The following is a 21,422-nucleotide window of genomic DNA, read 5'->3' as shown; positions in this document are numbered from 1 at the left end:
ACACTAATGTGTTACATAGAGTATTTGGGAACAAAAACCAAAAATTTTCTCACAAAGAGCTTACAATTGTAATCTGTAATTAAAAGGTGGCCACCAAGGACAGAATTATACAGTAAGTTATATTGAACAAAAATAGATTTTAAAAATTGTGTACATACACATCTCTACATAAATAGATGGAGGTGTATTACAATGGAGATCAACAGAGAAATAAAAATTATATATTTATATATGCATATTAATAGATTGATTAATTATATAACTCAGACTAGCAGAGATTCTGCTTCCACACTGAACCCTTCCCTCAACTTAATCTCTCACTTTACATGGCTTCCTTTTTCTCTCTGCTTCCAGAAATATGTGAAGGGGTGCCTCCTAGTTTAAGGACATACCTCAGACTTGTTGGTCCTTAAAATTCTAATTTTAGTTACTATCTTTTACAATAAAGTTTATCAAAAATCAGATTATTTTTGGCTGCCTGAATTTTTGTTAGTGGTGAAAGATCTCTGACATGTGATTTGCAGCTGAGGAATGTGGCTCCCGGCCAGAATCTTATGTGCAATCTTTCTGGCCCGAGCCTAGGCAGTTACAAAGGCTTTGCCTGGCACACCCCATCACATTGTATTTGGTGGGAGAAAGGTGCCCTCATCACATTGTATTTGGTGCACAGTTTGGAGGAATTGAATCTAGTACTCAGGCGCCCTGGCCAGCCATGCTCTTGTGTATATCTGCATTTATAGCCCAGGCAAGTCCACTCAGAGGCCTCCTTTTACCGGGCCTTAGGTGCCTCTCCTGAGACCACCTTATTCGAGGGACTTGGAGACCACTTTTCTCCACTATGACTCAGTATTCAGTAGTTTTCTACTGCTAGCCCTTCCCTTCTCCCTCCCACTGTCTCTTGTCAGAAAAAAACCCTCAGGAACCTTTTGTTCAGAAGTCCCTAAGTAATGAGACATAGCCTCACTTCTACAGTGATACTTCTGACCCTTGCTCAGTGCCATTCCTTGGGGAAAATGGAGATTGATAGAGCAGGCACCTTCTCTCTGGCCTCTTGCTTATACTATAGCAGTAAATGAATAAAGACTTAATTATTGCTTCCATTTTGGCTGCTGTTTAATTGGCCACTGTGACATCTGGCAGCTCAGCTCTCTCCAGCTCAGCTCTTAACAGTAGCTTTCCATGCTGTAATGGAAATAGCCCCTAAAAGTCATGCACATACTGATGTTCAGACCTAGTACACTGCTTGCTTGTTATTTATTATCTCTGATTTATTTGAGATCCTTGTCTTACAATTTGGAGCTCCTCATGACTATAGAAAGGGCATGAAGACTAGAGTCAGACTGTTTTGAATTTTGAATCTGCTTTCTACCTCATATAAGAATAAGTCACAAAGAATCTGTGGACCTTAATTCCCATGTATTTATTGTAATAAGGACATAATATTACTACTACTGATACTTCAAATAATGTTTTGAGGATTAAATATAAAATGTATGTTGCAAGCCCTTTTAAAAATTCTACACAACCATAATTTTATGTACAGGAGTTTACTCCTAGTTCCGTGACTGTTCTCTCATTACTATCTTTCCTTTTCCCATTTCATTACAGAAGCCCTTTCCAAAATAAATCTTCAGGCTTTCTTCATTTTTCTCTCCATTACCTTCCTCTTAGGTCCTGATGAATGCAATATTCTATTTAAAATATCTAAAAATGTAATATTTCAGTAAAAAAAGATCAAATTAAGCAATCTAGAATCTTAGGACTATCACATAGGAAAATCAACTCTAACTCTATGTTTTAATTTTAGAAAAGTTACTGTGAAATGATCTTGTCGTCTTAACAAAACATCATTTTACAAATAAATTTCAAGTATACTTTCTCCTTTCCTCCATGCCTTTCCTCTTAGGATATTTCTTTTTCTGTCATTCCTTTACAGCTGCTGCACAATATGTCTGATCATGAACAACATGTGTTTCAGAGATGCTCATCCTCTTTCTGGCGTAGTAGTGGTGATTCATCTCTCTGTCTCAATATTTCTTCCATCTCTGTCACTCCTGTCAACTCGCCTGATTCCAGACTATCACTGGGACTGTTAATACCACCACCTTCTAAATGTGGCTTTCCCAAGCCAGTCAGTGAGAGCAGCATCCCAAGACCTCATGTAATTTGCTAAGCAGATAATTCTTTTTTATTATCCCACTTATTTTGTTTAAATTCTGCCAAAATGTGCTATTTATGAAGTTATCAAAAATGTAGATGTATCCTGAATCAATGTGATGTGATCTGGAGCCTTTGTATACCATTTTTGTTTTCTTTGATTACCTGATACCAGAAAGTTTCAAGTAGAGGGTGGTGATAGTGTAGAAATTTACAAAAATATAAAGTAATACAGATACTTCAAAGGATCTATCAGATATTGCAATTGGGAAATTAGATCATTGGTAAAAGCAATTTCAGCAGAGTTCGGTGCAAAAAGAACAAATCTAGATTGATAAGAGTTAAAGATAGAATGAAGTAAATCTTAGGACAGAAAGTGTAGTATCTCTTTCAAGGAGCTTAGCCTTGAAGGGAAAAGAAAAACAGAATAGAGGATGGAAGGTTAAAGAGGGACAGAGTAAATACATTTTTGGTTGATTTGTTTTGCTTTTAATGACAGCCAAGATTTTAGAATTTTTGTGTCGTGAAAAAGAGTAGAGATATAGAAGTGAGAGGGGTTACAGGAATGGGATAATTAGGGGAATAGTATTGCTGAGTAACAGGAAAGGGGTGAGGGGATACAATAAACAAATTGTTAAAGAAAAGGGGATGAGAGCAATTTTCCTCCATGAAAAATAACATACTAACAATTATTTTAGCTGAATAGCAAACCTATCAGTCTCTACACACAATAAGCCTGATTTTTTCATCACCTGCACTATCTGTGAATCAGAAAATTAAACGTATTCTGAGAATTCTAATTTTAATATGAACCACCCGAAGCAATCTCTGTCCAAGTTCTCACAGGAAAAGCAAATTTTTTGTCACTATTCCCCCAAAATGGAAATTCTCTTTATCCCTGATCAAATCAGATAGTTTTCAAAGGAGATTATACATATATACATATTGTTCCCTGTTTTACAAAGTGATGAATGTCTAATTTTGATATTACTTCTTGGCTACATTTTTATGAGATTTTCATTTATCTTTCCCTATATGTGTTCAGTCCTGGCCCAGACTGTATCAGAAAACTCAATGATTTGGGCAGTACATTGACGATTATTAATTTAGTTTATAAGATTGCTATTTATTACAGAAAACTTGATGAAATCTTTCAGGAATAAAATGTACTGCAATGAATATCAGTTGGTTCCCATTGTTGATATAAATACAAACTAAAATATACTCTACTTTTGAGAATGCAAAAAAAATCAATTGCATTTGAATGTTTATATTTAAGAAGGCAGGTCACTTATGTCTAATTATTCCAGTTTAAAATGTAATCTTATGCAGCGTATCTTACTGAAATCATATTTTTATGTGAATAGTTTCTAATATATCTAATTCTCTGTTACAAGTAGCAGTCATTTCTATATATCCCAAAAATTCACTGTATCTTTTATATTCATCTGGAATAATATTGTCACCATTTTTGCCATCATCTTTGAGAGCATTTTTGCAGAAATTTTCTATTGCTTTCTTCTAAATGAGCATTAATCATAATTAGTGGAACCATATGAAATTGCACATACTTAACTATTTTTGGTCTACAATATGGCAAATTCTTATGATGCAACTGAATTTGTTGTTTACATATATTTTATATGCATATGAAATATTTAGCATTACAATGTGTCTATATGAAATACTACCCTAATTCATGTATTTTCATTGCAGGCAGGCAGTGTGACACCTAAGTCGCCCTCCACTGACATCTTTGATATGATTCCATTTTCTCCAATATCCCACCAGTCTTCGATGCCTACTCGCAATGGCACACAGCCACCTCCAGTACCTAGTAGATCTACTGAGATTAGTAAGCTTTCTCAACAAATCAAAGTTTCTTGTTATAGTTGCATACATTTTAAATATATAATTAAGACTTTGTGGGAAATTACATATCTTAACAACCTTACTTACAATTTTAATTACTAAAGTATTATTTTTATATTTGTATAAATTTCCATTAATTCTATTTTACTTTATAATTCAGACTACACTATTAATGACATCTCTGCTTGCAACTTTTACCCATTGTGTGAACAATTATGTTTTGGTGTATTACTTCATATTTAATTATATATCACTGTTTTGGGTTATATTTTTAATGTTTTACTTTAATTTTAAAAAATAACTGGTGGTAATTATATTAATCATTTTTTACATGTTTAATAGAGCTGGTTAAAATATTTTTGTTATCATAGGGTTTATGGACTTTTTTAGTTAAAAAATATATAAATTATATCATGATTTCTTAACCTTTTGTAAGGGTTCTTTCCTATCTAAAATGCTATAAATTCATTGCTTTTCTATTTTATCTTTTATATATCTGGAAGGAACATTAAAGTCTCTTTTTGATGAATTAGAAAACACCTATAAGCCTGTAAAATAAAAAGCAAGTTAGTTACTTGTAAAATACGATGAGGATACAGGCATTGGGTAAACGTTACCATTCCAAATTGGAGAAATTGGCAAAGCGAAGGAGCCACAGGCCCTTTGCATGTTTGAAACCTGGTGGGGCAGTCATTAAATCTTAAAGCTCCAAAATTATCTCATTTTACTCCATGTGTCACATCCAGGGCATGCTAATGCAAGGGATGGGACCCAAGGCCTTGGGCAGCTCCACTTCTGTGGCTCTGCAGGGTATAGCCCCCCCCCAGCTGCTTTCACAGGCTGGCATTGAGTGACAGGCACACAGTGCAAGCTGTTGGTGGATCTACCATTCGGGGGTCTGAAAGACAGTGGCCCTCTTCTCACAGCTCCACTAGACAGTGCCCCAGTGGGGACTCTGTGTGGGGGCTTTAACCCTACATTTATCCTCTGCATTGCCCTAGTAGAGGTTCTCCATGAGGGCTCTGCTCCTGCCACAGACTTCTGCCTGAACATCCAGGCATTTCCATACATCCTCTGAAATCTAGGCAGAGGCTCCCAAAGCTCAACTCTTGTCTTCTGTGCACCTGCAGGCCCAACACCACATGGAAGCCACCAAGGCTTAGGGTTTTTACCCCATGAAGCAATGGCTTGAGCTGTATCTTGGCCCCTTTTAGCCACAGCTAGAGCTAGAGTGGCTGGGATGCAGAACATCAAGTCCTGAGGCTGCACAGAGCAGCAGGGCCCTGGGCCTGGCCCACAAAACCATTTTTTCCTCTTAGGCCTCTGGACCTTGATGGAAGGGGCTGCCGCAGATGTCTGACATGTGCTGGTGACATCTTCCCCATTGTCTTGGCTATTAACATTCAGCTCCTTTTTACTTACGCAAATTTCTGCAGCAGGCTTGAATTTCTCCTCAGAAAATGGGTTTTCTTTTTCTACCACATAGTCAGGCTGCATATTTTCCAAACTTTTATGCTCTGCTTCCCTTTTAAACATAAGTTTTAATTTCAGATTATCTCTTTGTGAATGCAGATGACTGTATGCTTTTAGAAAAAGCCAGGTCACATCTTGAATGCTTTGCTGCTTAGAAATTTCTTCTGCCAGATATCCTAAATCATCTCTCTCAAGTTCAAAGTTCCACAGATCTCTAGGGCAGGGGTAAAACACTGCCAGTCTCTTTGCTGAAGTGTAACAAGAGTGCTCCAGTAACACCTTGATAGATTTTTCAATGTCTAAATATTCCTGAGTATCAAAGTTTGATAAATATATACAGAGAAATAAAGATTATATAGACATAATCTATATAAGTGAGTCACTCCAAGTCACTACTTGTCATTTTGTTTACTAAATTTTTTTATTCCTTTTACAACGGGACATATTTGAAGCAGAACCTTTTGACCAAATCTTCCCTTTCATTAATTCATTTTTTAACAAACACCTACTAGGTGAAAAGCATTATTCAGTATGCTTATGGTGTAGTGGAAACCAGGACATTTCTCCAAAGAAAGATCCTCTGAAATCTAAATTTTAATTGATTGCCTGAGCAACACTAAACTGAGGAAAATAAATAACAGCAATAGTAATACTCATCAGTTACATATAAGGTAACAATAAATTCCCATTTGATTAGCATAGCCCTGGCTTATATATTTTTACCCAGTGTAACTATTGGAAATGCTTCTTTTACTTTTAAAAGTATCTGTATTTGGATGATAAATTATATGTTCCCCTTATTTATACAATCCCTGCAAGCACAAGGAGCTTGTAAGAATTTCACATTTATTAACTTATTTAATACAAGAATCTGGAAAAAAACATGAAAACTGGAAAAATAAGACTTCTTCACAATGAGAATCACAGAGTGATTTTAGAGGATATGGCAGAAATCAAGTAGCATAAATATTATTTCTTACATAGCGTTGAATTTAGAGAATGTAAAGTTCTCTGCAAAATGAAGGTATGAATATGTTATAAATACCCATTTTCATATATAACATTTTTCCAATTAAGGATACATTTGAATTGATTCAGAGGAAAGAAATTTCTTAAGAATTTTTTATTTTAAAAATCCCATAATAGGCCGTAATCTATCAATTGCAAACATCAATTTTTTTTTTTTTCATAATAATTTTTTTTTTTTATTATACTTTAGGGTTTTAGGGTACATGTGCACAATGTGCAGGTTTGTTACATATGTATCCATGTGCCATGTTGATTTCCTGCACCCATTAACTCATCATTTAGCATTAAGTGTATCTCCTAATGCTGTCCCTCCCCCCTCCCCCAACCCCACAACAGTCCCCGGAGTGTGATGTTCCCCTTCCTGTGTCCATGAGTTCTCATTGTTCAATTCCCACCTATGAGTGAGAACATGCGGTGTTTGGTTTTTTGTCCTTGCAATAGTTTACTGAGAATGATGTTTTCCAGTTTCATCCATGTCCCTACAAAGGACACGAACTCATCATTTTTTATGGCTGCATAGTATTCCATGGTGTATATGTGCCACATTTTCTTAATCCAGTCTATCGTTGTTGGACATTTGGGTTGGTTCCAACTCTTTGCTATTGTGAATAGTGCTGCAATAAACATACGTGTGCATGTGTCTTTATAGCAGCATGATTTATAGTCCTTTGGGTATATACCCAGTAATGGGATGGCTGGGTCAAATGGTATTTCTAGTTCGAGATCCCTGAGGAATCGCCACACTGACTTCCACAATGGTTGAACTAGTTTACAGTCCCACCAACAGTGTAAAAGTGTTCCTATTTCTCCACATCCTCTCCAGCACCTGTTGTTTCCTGATTTTTTAATGATGGCCATTCTAACTGGTGTGAGATGGTATCTCACTGTGGTTTTGATTTGCATTTCTCTGATGGCCAGTGATGATGAGCATTTCTTCATGTGTTTTTTGGCTGCATAAATGTCTTCTTTTGAGAAGTGTCTGTTCATGTCCTCTGCCCACTTTTTGATGGGGTTCTTTGTTTTTTTCTTGTAAATTTGTGCAAACATCAATTTTAACTTTGATACTTCTTTAGTGATAAAAAAGTAGTGCATAGTTTAGAACATATGTACAGAAAGCTTTTTTGACACTGTATGCCTGCTGCTTTTGAAAAAGAAATGTATTTCTGGGATAGGAGGCATTTTTAAAGAAACTATCTCATTGTGACTATCTAGAAAGATGACATTTCATGCTACATGAGACAATGTGCTTTAAAATTTTCTCTGGATAAAAGGAGAGATAAGAGTACATGAACTTTGAGTAGAGCTACTTACAAGTCTACTTAGTCCTACATGTTGCTTTACTATTGTGTTGCAAGGCATCAATCAATGGAATTAGGGTAGTCTCAATGAGTAGTGCATTAATTTTAGCAAATTTAAATTGCTTCAATAAAATATAGGTGTTGTAACATACAATTATCAGCTCTTTGGTGAATTTGATATTAAGAAATCTTCACTAAAACACAGAAACCTCTCTAGATAATAATTCTTTATAACAAAACTTTTTAATATCATAAAATGGATCTTTTCTTCCTTGTTAATGTTTAACTGGTCTAAGCTCAGGAAAGCCCAACATACAGTGTAAGTGTGGATTAGTGGCTCATTTGATCATGTAAATATTCATTTATATAATCCTGCCTTTGAAATCTAACTCACTCCAGCTCGCTTCTTGTTATTTCATTTACTAAATTATTTCCTTTGTTTTAGAACGGGACTTGTTTGGAGCAGAACCTTTTGACCCATTTAACTGTGGAGCAGCAGATTTCCCTCCAGATATTCAATCAAAATTAGATGAGATGCAGGTGACTATTTTGACAGACTGGCCCATAAATGATTTATTTCATTTTGATATGGGACAAACAGAATGTTATGTACCAAAACTATGGTTTCCTTCAATTATTTTCACTATAAAAACTCACTTAAAATAATTACTTTAAAATAATAATATACAGTTAGTCCTAAAAATACTCCTACATATGCTAAGGATAAGGTTGTTGGTTTTTTAAATGATTCAATTTACAATGGCAATAAGATGGTTCATTTTTTTTAATACAAAATGACACGGATTCTAATGGTTCATTGTTTTGAAATCTAGAGTTAAAAAGTCATTGCATTAGATTTGTAAGATTTGATCTCAGTCTTAACAATTATGAATTTGAAAATTGTAAATGGGTAGATGAAGGAAAATCTTTGTAAGATTGAAATTATTCTCTCTGAAAAGAAGCATTGTAGCTGTAGTTCATAACTTTTGGACTTTTATTTAAAAAGCAAACACCCAGTGACAACTTCTTTAGGAATGTAGTTCAGTTGGGTTTTCATTTCTCTCTCTTCCTTTTACTTTTTTGTTCTAAATTGGTCTGAAGTTTATAGAAATTGGTTTTAAACACTTTGCACTATGGGCCATGATTTAAAAATAGTCTTATAAACCCTAGAATAAAGTCTTCTCTTTATATTTGCCCTTTACATTTTGGTGAAGTTATTATATCCTATTTTTCATCAAAAAGTTTATATATGGTAGAATCCAGACAGACACCAATTATATGAAGCTGATTGAGAAGAGACAATGAAGACACTAAAGTAAGGAGAAGGAGGTATTTTTGTTTATTAGTCTTGGGTTAATACATTAATTCTCTATGCCTCACTTCCTAGAAAAAACAACTATGGATGAACACTGATCTATCACTGATAATTGCAATCCTTCTTAGAAAGTTAATTTAAATGCCCTTTTACTCATTTTTGACTGCAGCCGTGTAGCTATCTTATTTTCTAGATAGTACATGAATTCATTATTGTTCTAGATGTAATAACATGCCTGAATTTAAAAGTTGAATTACTTAACATATGCCTTCAAGTTTTCAAAGAATCTCTTAAAACAGTGTTTCTCAAGTTGAATGATTCTTAATCCCCTTTTACATAAAAATTGTTTTAGATCCTCAGTATTAACTTACAATTTTTAAATATTGACAAAAATGTTATAAACAACTTGTCGTTATAGTTTTTATAAAATTGTGAATTCAATAAATTATAAATTAAATGAAAGCCAAATTGCAACACCATTACAGGATGGATGATCTTATTTGGTTAAAGCTAAACCACCTTATCAAATTTATATTGATTGCAACATGTATCCTATTTGATGGCACAGATTTCCTAGTTCTTTTCTATATTTCAAATACTATGAAACTTTGAAATGGTGCATGATAATTTAGCAAGAATGCTGTATTTCATATGAAATCAATTCATTTCCTTTTACATTAGTTTTACCCATTGGACATGTACTATCTGGTACTAATGCTTTTGTAGTAACACAGAAATATTTATGTGGCAGTATTTATTCTCAAAGGTTGCACAGGTCATAGAGAGTTCTTCTCTAAGAATTTTTTAGATTTTCCCAAAATTGGAAAAAAAAATTTATTGAGTTTTAAGGATAAGCCTCTATTTCCGGATTTTATTGGAACCAAGTGTGAGACGCAATGTATTAGGATGATTGAGTGATGTGACACTCAAATAATGTTAAACTGTGGTGTTTTTGCTTTTGCTGTTTCTAATATTTTCTTAATGTCTTTTTAAATTCTTTACTGCTTTCATGGTGGGTAGCGCCAGAGATGGTTGGTATATTATTTTTATAATAATTTTAAACAACTTACAAATTTTTAAAGCTGAAACCTTAAAATTTGCATGCTTTATTTAATAAAAATTCAAACAACAGCTTCATATGGGTATATCTGATAATTAGTTACGTTTAAAGAGGTTTCCTAAACCACATTTTAAGATTATTTTTCAGTGACTTAGTCACTATTACATTGTTCACTTCATTGTTTCCTTTCTTTTCTTTTCTTTTTTCTTTTTCTTTTTTCTTTTCTTTTTTTTTTTTTTTTTGAGGCAGAGTCTAACTCTATCGCCCTACCCAAGCTGGAGTGCAGTGGCATGATCTTGGCTCACTGCAACCTCCACTGCCCAGGCTCAAGCAATCCTCCCTCCTCAGCCTCCTGAGTAGCTGGGACTACAAGTGTGCACTACCACGCATGGCTAATTTTTGTATTTTTTGTTAAAAACAGGGTTTCATCATGTTGCCCAGACTGGGCTTGAACTGCTGGGCTCAAGCGATCTACCCACTTAGACCTCCCAAAGTGCTTGGACCACAGGCTTGAGCCACCATACTTGGCCGTGATTGTTTCTTTTAGTCCAATATTTACTTGCAAGGTCACGTTAACAAAGTAAAATAATATTTTCTTCATCTAAAGTCTATGATGGCATTTATTATTAATCTTGCTAGCCTAATGAATCTAATGCACACATTTAGCTACTATATCTTTGCATATCATATAAAAACTTAATATAGTACAATGAGTTGTGAACACCATATTCAGTTAATAAGCCTAATGAGACATTTAGTTTTCATCTTTCATTTACAGAGTATTGTGACTAAGCTATTTTTAAGAGAATTGAATTATTAAGTTTGAAATCACAGAAACATCTCAGGCATGTAAGCATTTATGCAGAAATGTTAAACCATATTTCAATATAAGCAGTTAGAAAATTAAACATTTCTTTGAAATCAATAATGTAGCTATTTGATTTGACACAATTTAAACTGTCCAGTACATGTCACCAACAGGAAAATAAGTGGAATAGTATTGATAGCCCACACTGTAACATGTGAGCTATAATAATTTAATACATTAAAAAACAAAAATGGCAAGTTCATGAAGGATGAAAGAATCATGTACGAGTGGTGTTAAGTCAGCTGGCTAGTACTCTGGGAGAAGATCAATGTACTGCTGAAACTTGCAGCAAATGCCGAGATAAATTTCAGAAGTAATCAACATTTTAAAATGTTTAAAATATTATTGAATATTCATCAGACTTTTGAATTGAAAAGAAAATTTTATAAGGAAAAGAAAAATATGGACATATAGTATCCAATTTTTTAAAATTTAGTCTAAAAATATATAAATACATTACATATACATAATTAAAGCAATTAGACAAATGGCTGGGAAACTAAAGAATCAACAGATAAATAAAAAAGCACTAGTTCACAAAAGACCACAAGTGGCTTACACATATGTAGACATGTTCTGTCTAATCAAAGTAAACATACAAATCAAATAAAGAACTATAATGCCATTTTAATCTAGCAGATTATTTTTTAAACTAATAATCAATCAATACAAGTGAAAGTGTGATAAAACAAGCACTGTAAATTGTTGGTAGTCCAGAGTTAGTTCAGAGGTAACTATGGCCTAGCAGTCTCTTTAAAGGGTAACTTGTTATTAATAATTTTATTTGTTTGATGTCAAAACTTTAAAGCAATCTATTCTGATGAAAAAATAAGTATGAATGTGTTCAATCTCTACGAATAAAAATACCTAGTCAACATTATTCATAATTTTAAAATGCTGGGAAATAATCGTAAAAATTAATAGCATTTTATATAGTCATAATAAATTAGTTTTGTGGGAATTTAAAATAATCAAGGTCTGCAAAGATGAAAAGAGGAAGATAGAAAACTATATATATGTAATATATTACTTACATAAGTAAATTATATGGCATAAATATATATTCATATTATCATTAAAATCATTTTTAAAAATATATAAATAGAAAAAAAGACATACCTCAAAATGTAGTGGTTTTTCTTTCCTTGATATGCTTTTCTATTTCAAAATAAGAAAATTCATCAAAATATTTCATATAAAAAGCATATGGTGAATAATATTTTAATTATTTAATCATTCTTTTGTGTGACATTAGCTTATGATAATTCTCATCACTACATAAGTAAATAAAGTCTCATTTTTATTAAGAAGTTTGAAGCTCAACAGGTGTGGGAAATTTTATCTGAGGAAGAAAGAAAATCAAGAAATCTTATAATATGTAAGGATCCTTAAAAAGTCAATATGGAGATAGATATTATTGTAAGTCATGTACTAACACTTTATTATTAAAATAGTGATTGACCTCTATTTTACTTTGACTGCTATTCTGCTTTTCCAATATTGATAACACATTGACAAATAGTATTTTCAGAGTAATCGAAGTGATACTGGTTTACTAGCAGAATGAACTGATAAAATTTAAAAGTACCATATGGTATCAAACATTTCCACATGTAACTCTCTATCTGTCATTATCTATCAGTGTATCATCTATCTACCATTTATAATATATCAGAAGATGACATAATATACAGATCTTCAGATATCCAAATAAAATAATTTTAAAGAAAAGTTTACTTAACAGTATTTTAGTTTAAAGTATTTATTTTTCTAAGTATTTGCCGGCTGTTTGAAAAATATAAATAAATATGGCAAAATGTATTTTGTGATAAGAATAGATTTGTAAAAAACAATGATAAGTAGTCTCATATTTACTCAACTAAATAAAGATTGTATTCCAAGTACTGGAAAGACATTTTGGAAAACTTTCACAATGATTACGTCACTGTAATTTCTATATAGTAGTAGTCTCTGTGCTGTAAACATAGAGAAGAATATTCTTTGAACATTAATAACAAAGTATGGCTTACAGCTTTGTAACTAACTTTCTCCTCTATATGATGATGATGTTTACATTGGATTTATAGAAAGATAAGAACATTTACATAATTATTCTAAATAAAAGTAATTTGGAGAGATGCAAAAAGATACACAATTAGCTAACATACAAGTAGATATAGTCAGTCCAATTAAATAAAACACCCAAAGCAGAGGCGAAAACCAATGGTTACCTTTAAGAGACATTTTGTTTTCTTTAGGAATACACTGCTATCTGCATATTATTTGACAATAATGTGTTGCATGGCCACTCCAAATTACAAATTACCTTTCTGAAACATTTCAGTTCTGTTAGTAAGAAAAAAAAAAGAGTATGTAGAGAGCACTACCACATTTGCTTCTACAAGAAGACCTACAATGTAATCTCCACTTTCATTGATTAGTGCAAGTCTGTGCCTTTCATCTTTGTGTAGGCCAATGTGTATAGATTTACAGGAAAGGGTAGGAATGGGGAGAGGTGGCAAGACTGGAGATGGCCCACAGTTCAATTATCTTATGCAATAAAAAAAAGAGAGAGAGATTGGAGTGGAGACGGACAGACTCCTTTGCCATTAACTTTTAATTCAAAATCTCGGTGGAAAAACACTTTCATAGCAATTGTGTTCTTACACTCAATAAATCAAAGACAACTTAACTTCTAAAATATGCAAGGAAGAGTAGGAGTCAAAGAAGCCAGTCCGCTACAAGCAACAGCAAGGCTAGTAGGGGAAGTTTTCTCCATGGCAAAGTAATCTGCAGTTGTATGTTCCACAGAGGATATGGCATTGCACTTAAAAGAAGTATTTTACCAGGGCTCTGGTCAGTGCTAACCAGGAAGAAAAGGTGAAAATCATCAGGCTATCTTGAACCTCTCGTCAATTTGAAGTCTAACTATCTTAATAATATTTAAATTAATAATAATTTTTAAAGCTAACAGATTTCATTTACAATAGAATGATGTAGTAACTAGCCTTTTCTGAAAAAGAAAGCTTTATCTTAATTTTATGTATTTTCTTTTGTCTCTCATGCATGCTAACCTCGCATACATTTAAAACATTAAAGTGTTCATGGGTCTGAAAGAACTACCAGTGCTATACACCTATATAAAAATTCAGCAAGTCAACATTTGACATAGTTATTTATTAGTTGATCAAAGCATGAATATTTCAACTTTAGTGCATAGTCTTTTTTATTCACTGATTTTATTTTATTTTATTTTGCTGTGAGCATTTCGGATATTAATTATTTTATTCTGTTTTACAGGAGGGGTTCAAAATGGGACTAACTCTTGAAGGCACAGTATTTTGTCTCGACCCATTAGACAGTAGGTGCTGACATCAAGAACAAGAAATCCTGATTCATGTTAAATGTGTTTATATACACATGTCATTTATTATTACTTTAAGATAGGTATTATTCATGTGCCAATATGTTTTTGAATATTTTAATATTTTGAAAATTTTTTCAGTTTAATTTCCTCACCTTCACCATTGATCTGTAATTTTTATTTTAAAAACAACTTACTGTAAAGTAGATCATACTTTTATGTTCCTTTCTGTTTCCACTGTAGATGAATTTGTAATTGAAAGACATATTATACAAATACCTGCCTTGTGTCTGAGTTCTGTTTAGTTAGCATCTTGAAACTTGTATTCATTTTCCAGATGGCTAGTTTATTAATGATTTCCCAAAAGCCATATCTTAAAGATAACTTTTTAAATTCTGAAGAGATATGCCAATGTCAAACTAAACATGTTCTGTTTTCAAACCAACAAACATGTTACTATTCATTAGACAGATATCATTTTATGTATAAATACTGTTCACATCACTGGGAAAATGTAAACTTTAAACATAATGCCACAAGGTCACTAATTTCTAGCAGGTAAAATTATAAGGATATAAATTCCAATAATAAACCAAATGTATTTAGAGTATTTATTAGTAAATGCAAGGTGATGTTAGTTGTAATCAGTTATACTCTAAATATTTAATTTGTTTTATAAAGATAGTGAAAAAATGAAAGTTTGCTATTTATTAAAAAAACTTTCAATTTCATCCCAAATGAGATAATTTATGTTACTATAACATCTAAGCATCATCTGATTTGATATTCCCTAAAAAACATTTGGAATGTATGCTATCTATAGATTCAGTGTCTATTACCCAGATTTACTTTACCAAATATATTTCTCCTCACTACATAAGGACTACTCTTCTCATATTTTCTTCTTTGATGAAGATATTTTTCACCAAAGTTTATTTTGTGATGCCCCCTTGGTTTTGATACTTTAAAATCTGTGGCACCCGTTCTATATGAATTATCAATATTATTTGGTAAATTCAATCTGTATTTGTTTTGTTAAAGTCAAAAATCTCATTTTTCAAATAAAAAAACCTAGTTACTGCTCAGTTTAGTCTTGAACATGAGCAATAAAATTCTCTTGCATTTCATTCTTGATGTGCTGATGAACCTAGACTTTTAAAAATATTTGTTTCCTGTACCTTTACCCATTACTTAACAGACTAATATGTACTCAGTAAAACAAAAATTTATGGTCAACATTTCTAACTTGGTTCATCACATTATAAGATAAATAAATTAAATTAATGAAAATGTGACTTAGATTAGGGGTGGCCCTCAAAAATAGATTCATCGTTTACTTATGGGAATTTTCTTCAAGTGTTAAAGATACATTTTCACTAGGAAAAGAAATCAAATATGCTTATGCAATATATATTTGTGTGTTTTTCCCTGATGCTATATGGTATATATGAGCCTTCTTGTTTAGTTTCTTCTATCTGCTAAGTTGTACCTTAATTAGAGGGCAATATATGTTTCATAAAGAAGAGTCTTTATAATTTTGTTTGTCAGATAGTATTTTGGAATTTGTATAATGAGGATGTTTAGAAGCCATGTAAGTGGCTTTTTTTTAACAGATAGAATTTGTATTTTTATTGTACTTTAAAAAGATTTATGTAATAAGTATATATTTAGTGGCCATTTATTATCAATGGTAACACAATAGAGTACTAAGATGGTATTTGCACATTTAAGATATGTTACTTTACCAATTTTTAATGGTAATCAACTCTGCTACTGGCATGATGAAATAGTACATAACTGGTCATTAATTATGAACATTTATTTCTCCAGTGCGTTTTTATGAAGATCTGGTTGAAAATTGTATTTCTATGTAAACTCAATGATACGTTTGGTTTTCCTGAAAATAAATGATTTTAAATAAATTGCATAATTCATTTGTTAAATAATCTCCAATTAATATAGACACATTCTGAAGCTAATTATGTAACAGATTTTCTTGATCATAAATGGAGCTAAAAGAAAGGGAGAGAGTAAGAGGGAAAGGCAAAGAAGAAATAAAGGGCTTTACCTTTAACTTCATTTGTTGCAGCCCACACACATTTTAGCTTTATGAGCAAATATCATTCAGTTGTGAAAACAGTGGACTGATCCTGCTGGTGAGAGAGGTCATGATTTGCTTCCTTTTACCAGAAGCATCTGGTGCAAAAACTGTATTATGTAAATATCAATTTCATAACTGGAGGATTTTTTTTAACTTAGCAGTAATGCAAAGGGTGTCTTTGCTGATAGTTTTATAAAGGTGGAACTTGATAATAGGATGTGGATTGTGACTAAGAGTGCAATCATGAAGAAGTTTTGAATCAATTTAAAACATGATGTTAAGTATTTTATGGACACAGGGCTCACATGCACAGCCTTTGAACACCAAGGAACAATTCTTCAATTCATTCAATAAATTCGTTTATTACTCACTTTATATGAATAACATGTAGTTTATGGGGTAAGAAAACACCTAGCAAGTTTGCTAACATGTGTTAGCAAGTGGCATTAAATTGACAGGATCCCTGATTTCGGTCAGTTTATTGTCATAAAGTGAATGTATGGGAAGCATATAAGTGAATAAATAAAAGCGAATATGTATTACAACAACACTGTGTGAACCAAAAACTTCCCCAGGAACACTTATATTTAAGTATGTTTAGGTCTGGGTACCTCGTACTAGCTGATGTCAGCTATCAGGCATCCAGTGTGAAGTTTATCAGAACAGGCCAATGGCAAAAATTTTCTTCATCTCTTTTTGTTCTTTTATTTTGTATTTGGATTTTTCTAAAAAAATTTAATAATATTATGGGAATGTATTTTCAATAGGATTTCTGATAGATAATATGTTGCATTTCTAAATACTGATATTTTTTATTCGTTTTTATGTTACTTAGCATAACCCTGAAAAAACTGGCTGTTAATGTTTTTCTATTCCAGTGTTTCCACATATGCTTCCAGATTCAATATTTACTCATGATTTTGGGCTTCATCCTCTGTTAAATTACTTGAAGAATCTTGGAGTCAATTTTGACAACTGAATTTCGGACTCCACCTAAACTACACCCTGTATAGGGAACTTACAAATGTGATGGTCACAGTTGGAATTGCCCTTGGACCCCTGTGTCTCATGCAGAAAGTGTCTTCTTCCTATATAACTTCAGACAAATATTTAATCTCCCCCTTCTAAGTCCATCTCACAAATTTGACACAAACCTTAATTCTTGTACATTTATTTCATGTTTTGATCTTTTGTTGTTAAGGTCTGTGATAATCCACTAATGAAACTCCCTCCCTAAAAGCATAATTTCTCTAGAATTCCAAGTGGGATTTTCTTAATCTAGCAAGAACGCCACCTCCTAAAATCATTTATAGTCTATTTTCTTGCTTTCAAAATACAGTTTAAGAAACACGAATATTACATAAGTAGCAGACAGCATCGTCTTTCTCTGGATTCATTTTTTTCTGCTCTACTTCTTAGCTTCTAATCAATACTTCTAATCAATACTATGCCAATTCTAATGGCATACTTAAGAAGGAGTTGAGTTTAAAGGCTCACTTCTCATTTTTCTGACATTACATGATAAATTGAGATTACCAAATTTCTTATTTCTATATCATTAACATTGTGTTTTTTGTCAGTTAATAGTACCACCAATAGTTACTACGTAACACAAATTTTGTAAAAATTTATTTCCTTTACCTTAGCTATATTTTTGGCATTCATTCAGATCTACATGCCAAATTCATTGAACCAAATATTCTAGTTTTCAAGCAATTCTATAGACACCTTAGAATATTCATTAAGACTTTTAAAGGTTTATATTTTCATTAAAGAAGGCCTGATTAGAAGCTGTAGAAGTTGTCTTCTGAAAAGTATTTTCCAGTACCCACTGGAATAACAAAGTTCTCTATGAAAGAGCACTCTGAAATCTCATACTATTTTCTCAGTACCTTGGACATAATCAACTTATGATAGTTAATATATTTTGTAAAAATCAATAACATATTGTCTAAGAAACAGCTTTCTTTTTGTATTTTTAATAAAGCATTTTTTAAAAAGCTTTGCTCTCCATTTTTCAACCATCTTGAAGGAAGGATTGCCTTGACATCCTTCCTCTTTGTGACCAAGTACAACACTTTGTCCATAAGCATTCATTAAAAGATTGCATATTTATTTAGGTGCTTCTCGCTAATGATGTGAACTTAAATTTTGTATGTTCTCTTAGAAAAGAACAACGTGCCTTCAAATAAATGTTGGGAGAAGATAACCACTATCTCATTTTCAATAAAATATTTATTATTATTTTAACTTCTATTGTAGTAATAATTTGCTAAATAAATCTCTTAGTAATTATTGAAGTTTGTCTAACAATCACCATAGAATCATAGACTAAGGAAGTCTGCCACAACTGATAGAGGAAAAACAAAATAATGGTTACTTAGTGTCAAAGAGGCTATGAAGATTCAAACATGAATGTTATGTAATTAAGGGACAGGGCCTGTGCCCACGGGGTTGGAGAAGTATATATATTAAGCGTGTATATTAAAGAATGACAGCTAAAAACTCAAACTGTAACTTTTCTTGAATCCCATATTGTGGTCACACAGTTTTTACTGGTTTGATGTATTTTTAAGTTCATATTTCTGTCCTTAACTTTTTATTGTCCTCTTATTTCAAATGAGCTTTCAGAAGAACATGTTGGGGTCCTTCCCAACTGCCTACTCCCTCCCCTCTGTCTGGCCAGGCTGTTATGTTCTAGTCTGTTCCAAAGGTCACTTGTTCCAGTTGAAATAGCTGTCTGGATGGCTTGGAACTAATCCAGACACTGGTTCTTTCCTGCAAAGAAAGCAAAGATAGATGTTTGTTTCTTGGCTACATTTTGAAAGGAAAAAATAAAATATTTTTATGGCTTGACCATGCTTGAAAAAGATCATATAATTCTGGAACCCATTTAAAATTGTTATTATTTTCCAATATTTTGTGTCTATTTTTATTTTTTATATACTTTTCAAAATCAGTTGTTTAGTATCAGTATCATTAGATAAATAGGCAATTGTTTGTCAGAAATATATACAGATAGATTTTGTTACATTTTAATTAAATACTAATTTCTCATACATACACACGCACTCCATTTATCTATTCAGTTCTTTATTTATCTTATTCTTAGTAGCTGCTTTGACTAAAGAAAAATAAACTTGAGTCAGGCTAGACAGTACAGGGAATGGAGGAGACAGGTAGTGAGGGGATACTCATAAATCTTCATAGATATCAACTTACCCACACTTGGCAAAGTGGCTGTGTGCACATATTTGACCTCTTCATTTTTCAGACAAGTTGAACCAATTTCGGGCCAGGGAGTACAAAGAATGATGCAGTTATCTGAAAAGTTGTTTCTACAGTGATTTCTCTTTAATCTCCCCTACTTCCCTCATAATGCCTGCAGTTTTTGTCTTTTCTACATAAAAGGAATTAAACAGAAAAATTGCTAAAAATAAGCTGGTTACTGTTTCATGACTTCCAGCCACCAATGGCAATTAGAAAAACAAATATTCCTTCCTTGGAATCACTTGAGTTTGTAAATTTCTAAACCATACAGCTCTTGAATTTTTAAGTAACTTTAAAAAAGATTACTTAAAATGAACAAAGCCTGATCTACAGGGAACTGTTGAACTAAAATTGTAACACTCTATGCTTTGATGTTACAGCATTAATTCAGCATTCTTTGACTTTGGGAAATTCTTGTAATGGGGTTTTATGTCTGACATTCACAAGCATTAGCCATTCTTGGCATAAGGAAAGGAAGAAATTCCCCCAAAGAAACCTAAGATTTAAAAAACAATTATCAGAAGAATCACGTATTTTACATTCTTTAACTTGCCTACTAGTTGTAAATAAATATTGAATCAATGGCTTCTAAGTAGATAGTGTACCTGGCTCAGAATTAGAGATAATAGTAGTCTTGAAAAAAGTACAGGAGCGATCACAAAACTGTTCCAGCCTTTGAATCTCCTTATTGTAGAAATATTTTATGTAAAATATTTCCCTTCATAACAATCAAAGTGGAATGCAGGGCAAAAGTATCATTCTCTCCTTTCTCAACCTTTCCTACTCCTAGGTACATATTTAAAGACAGACTTCTGCATATATTTACACTGGAAAAATGGAGCCTGTGTTTCTCTACAAAAGTATTAATGGCCTGCCACATTTTCAGGATGACTTCAAGATGAATAAGGTATGTCTCAAAAGAATTCCAAGGCTCCCCCTCTTTCCAAGTGAATATTAAACCTTGAAAATGCCGGCAAAAAAAAAAAAATTCTGAAACATACAAGATAATACTACATTGAAACACCAAAACACAAGTATTCTTACATGTACTCACATGGATAGAAATATTTAGATTCACAGAGAAGTTGTCCTATACCTGAGTTTTTCAGGAACCTGCCTGTATGTGCTTAGGTTTTATAATGTGTGTGAATACGAATATTAGAATACTTTCTTGAAATAGATTCAAATAAAACTTGCCTTTGACATGTTGAGTAATACTCTTTGAATGGCCTTTTTGGTAAAGTTTTTCTTGTTTGTTGTACCTGTAAAGGAAGGGAAATGCAGAGAATATAAAAATCCTCAGCATGCTGTTAAATCTTCCAAAGGCAGCAATTGCCCTGTGCATTTCTCATCGTTTTGCATCCCTTAATCCTTAATCATAGAGCTGAAGCTGGAGAAAACAGCTGGCCCTGAAAACCACAAATGGGCTCAAGTATTTATTATGTTATGCAAATTGATCAAAACTCTACAACTCTTTAGAAAATAATTTACAAAAAGAAACCTAAAACAGTACTTTCTTCTTAACAACCAGTTCAACTTTGTTTTGTTAAAGAGGCAATAAAGAATATCCATCTGATCAAATAAGATTTATTAAATAGTTTCTACACAGAAAATA

At 32.6% G+C, this 21,422-nt stretch overlaps 1 protein-coding gene across 5 annotated transcripts in view; it reads left to right on the top strand.

Moving 5' to 3' along the window:
• GULP1 (GULP PTB domain containing engulfment adaptor 1) overlaps nucleotides 1-16,358 on the top strand; it is a 317,880-nt gene extending 301,522 nt beyond the window's left edge. For 3 of the 5 annotated variants that reach the window (XM_058440353.1, XM_058440354.1, XM_058440355.1), the window contains 2 exons: nucleotides 3,874-4,012; nucleotides 8,275-8,495. In XM_058440353.1, the coding sequence (XP_058296336.1) occupies nucleotides 3,874-4,012; nucleotides 8,275-8,495 (360 nt within the window). Of the gene's footprint in view, nucleotides 1-1,936; nucleotides 2,162-3,873; nucleotides 4,013-8,274; nucleotides 8,496-14,372 lie in introns of those variants that run through there. The other 2 variants (XM_032755188.2, XM_032755190.2) reach the window with 2 other exon arrangements.
• The last annotated feature ends 5,064 nt before the right edge of the window (nucleotides 16,359-21,422 follow it).

Source organism: Hylobates moloch, unplaced genomic scaffold (genome assembly GCF_009828535.3).
Source record: "Hylobates moloch isolate HMO894 unplaced genomic scaffold, HMol_V3 SCAFFOLD_1, whole genome shotgun sequence".
Classification (NCBI taxonomy): domain Eukaryota; kingdom Metazoa; phylum Chordata; class Mammalia; order Primates; family Hylobatidae; genus Hylobates; species Hylobates moloch.
This window is presented reverse-complemented; position numbering and strand designations above follow the sequence as displayed.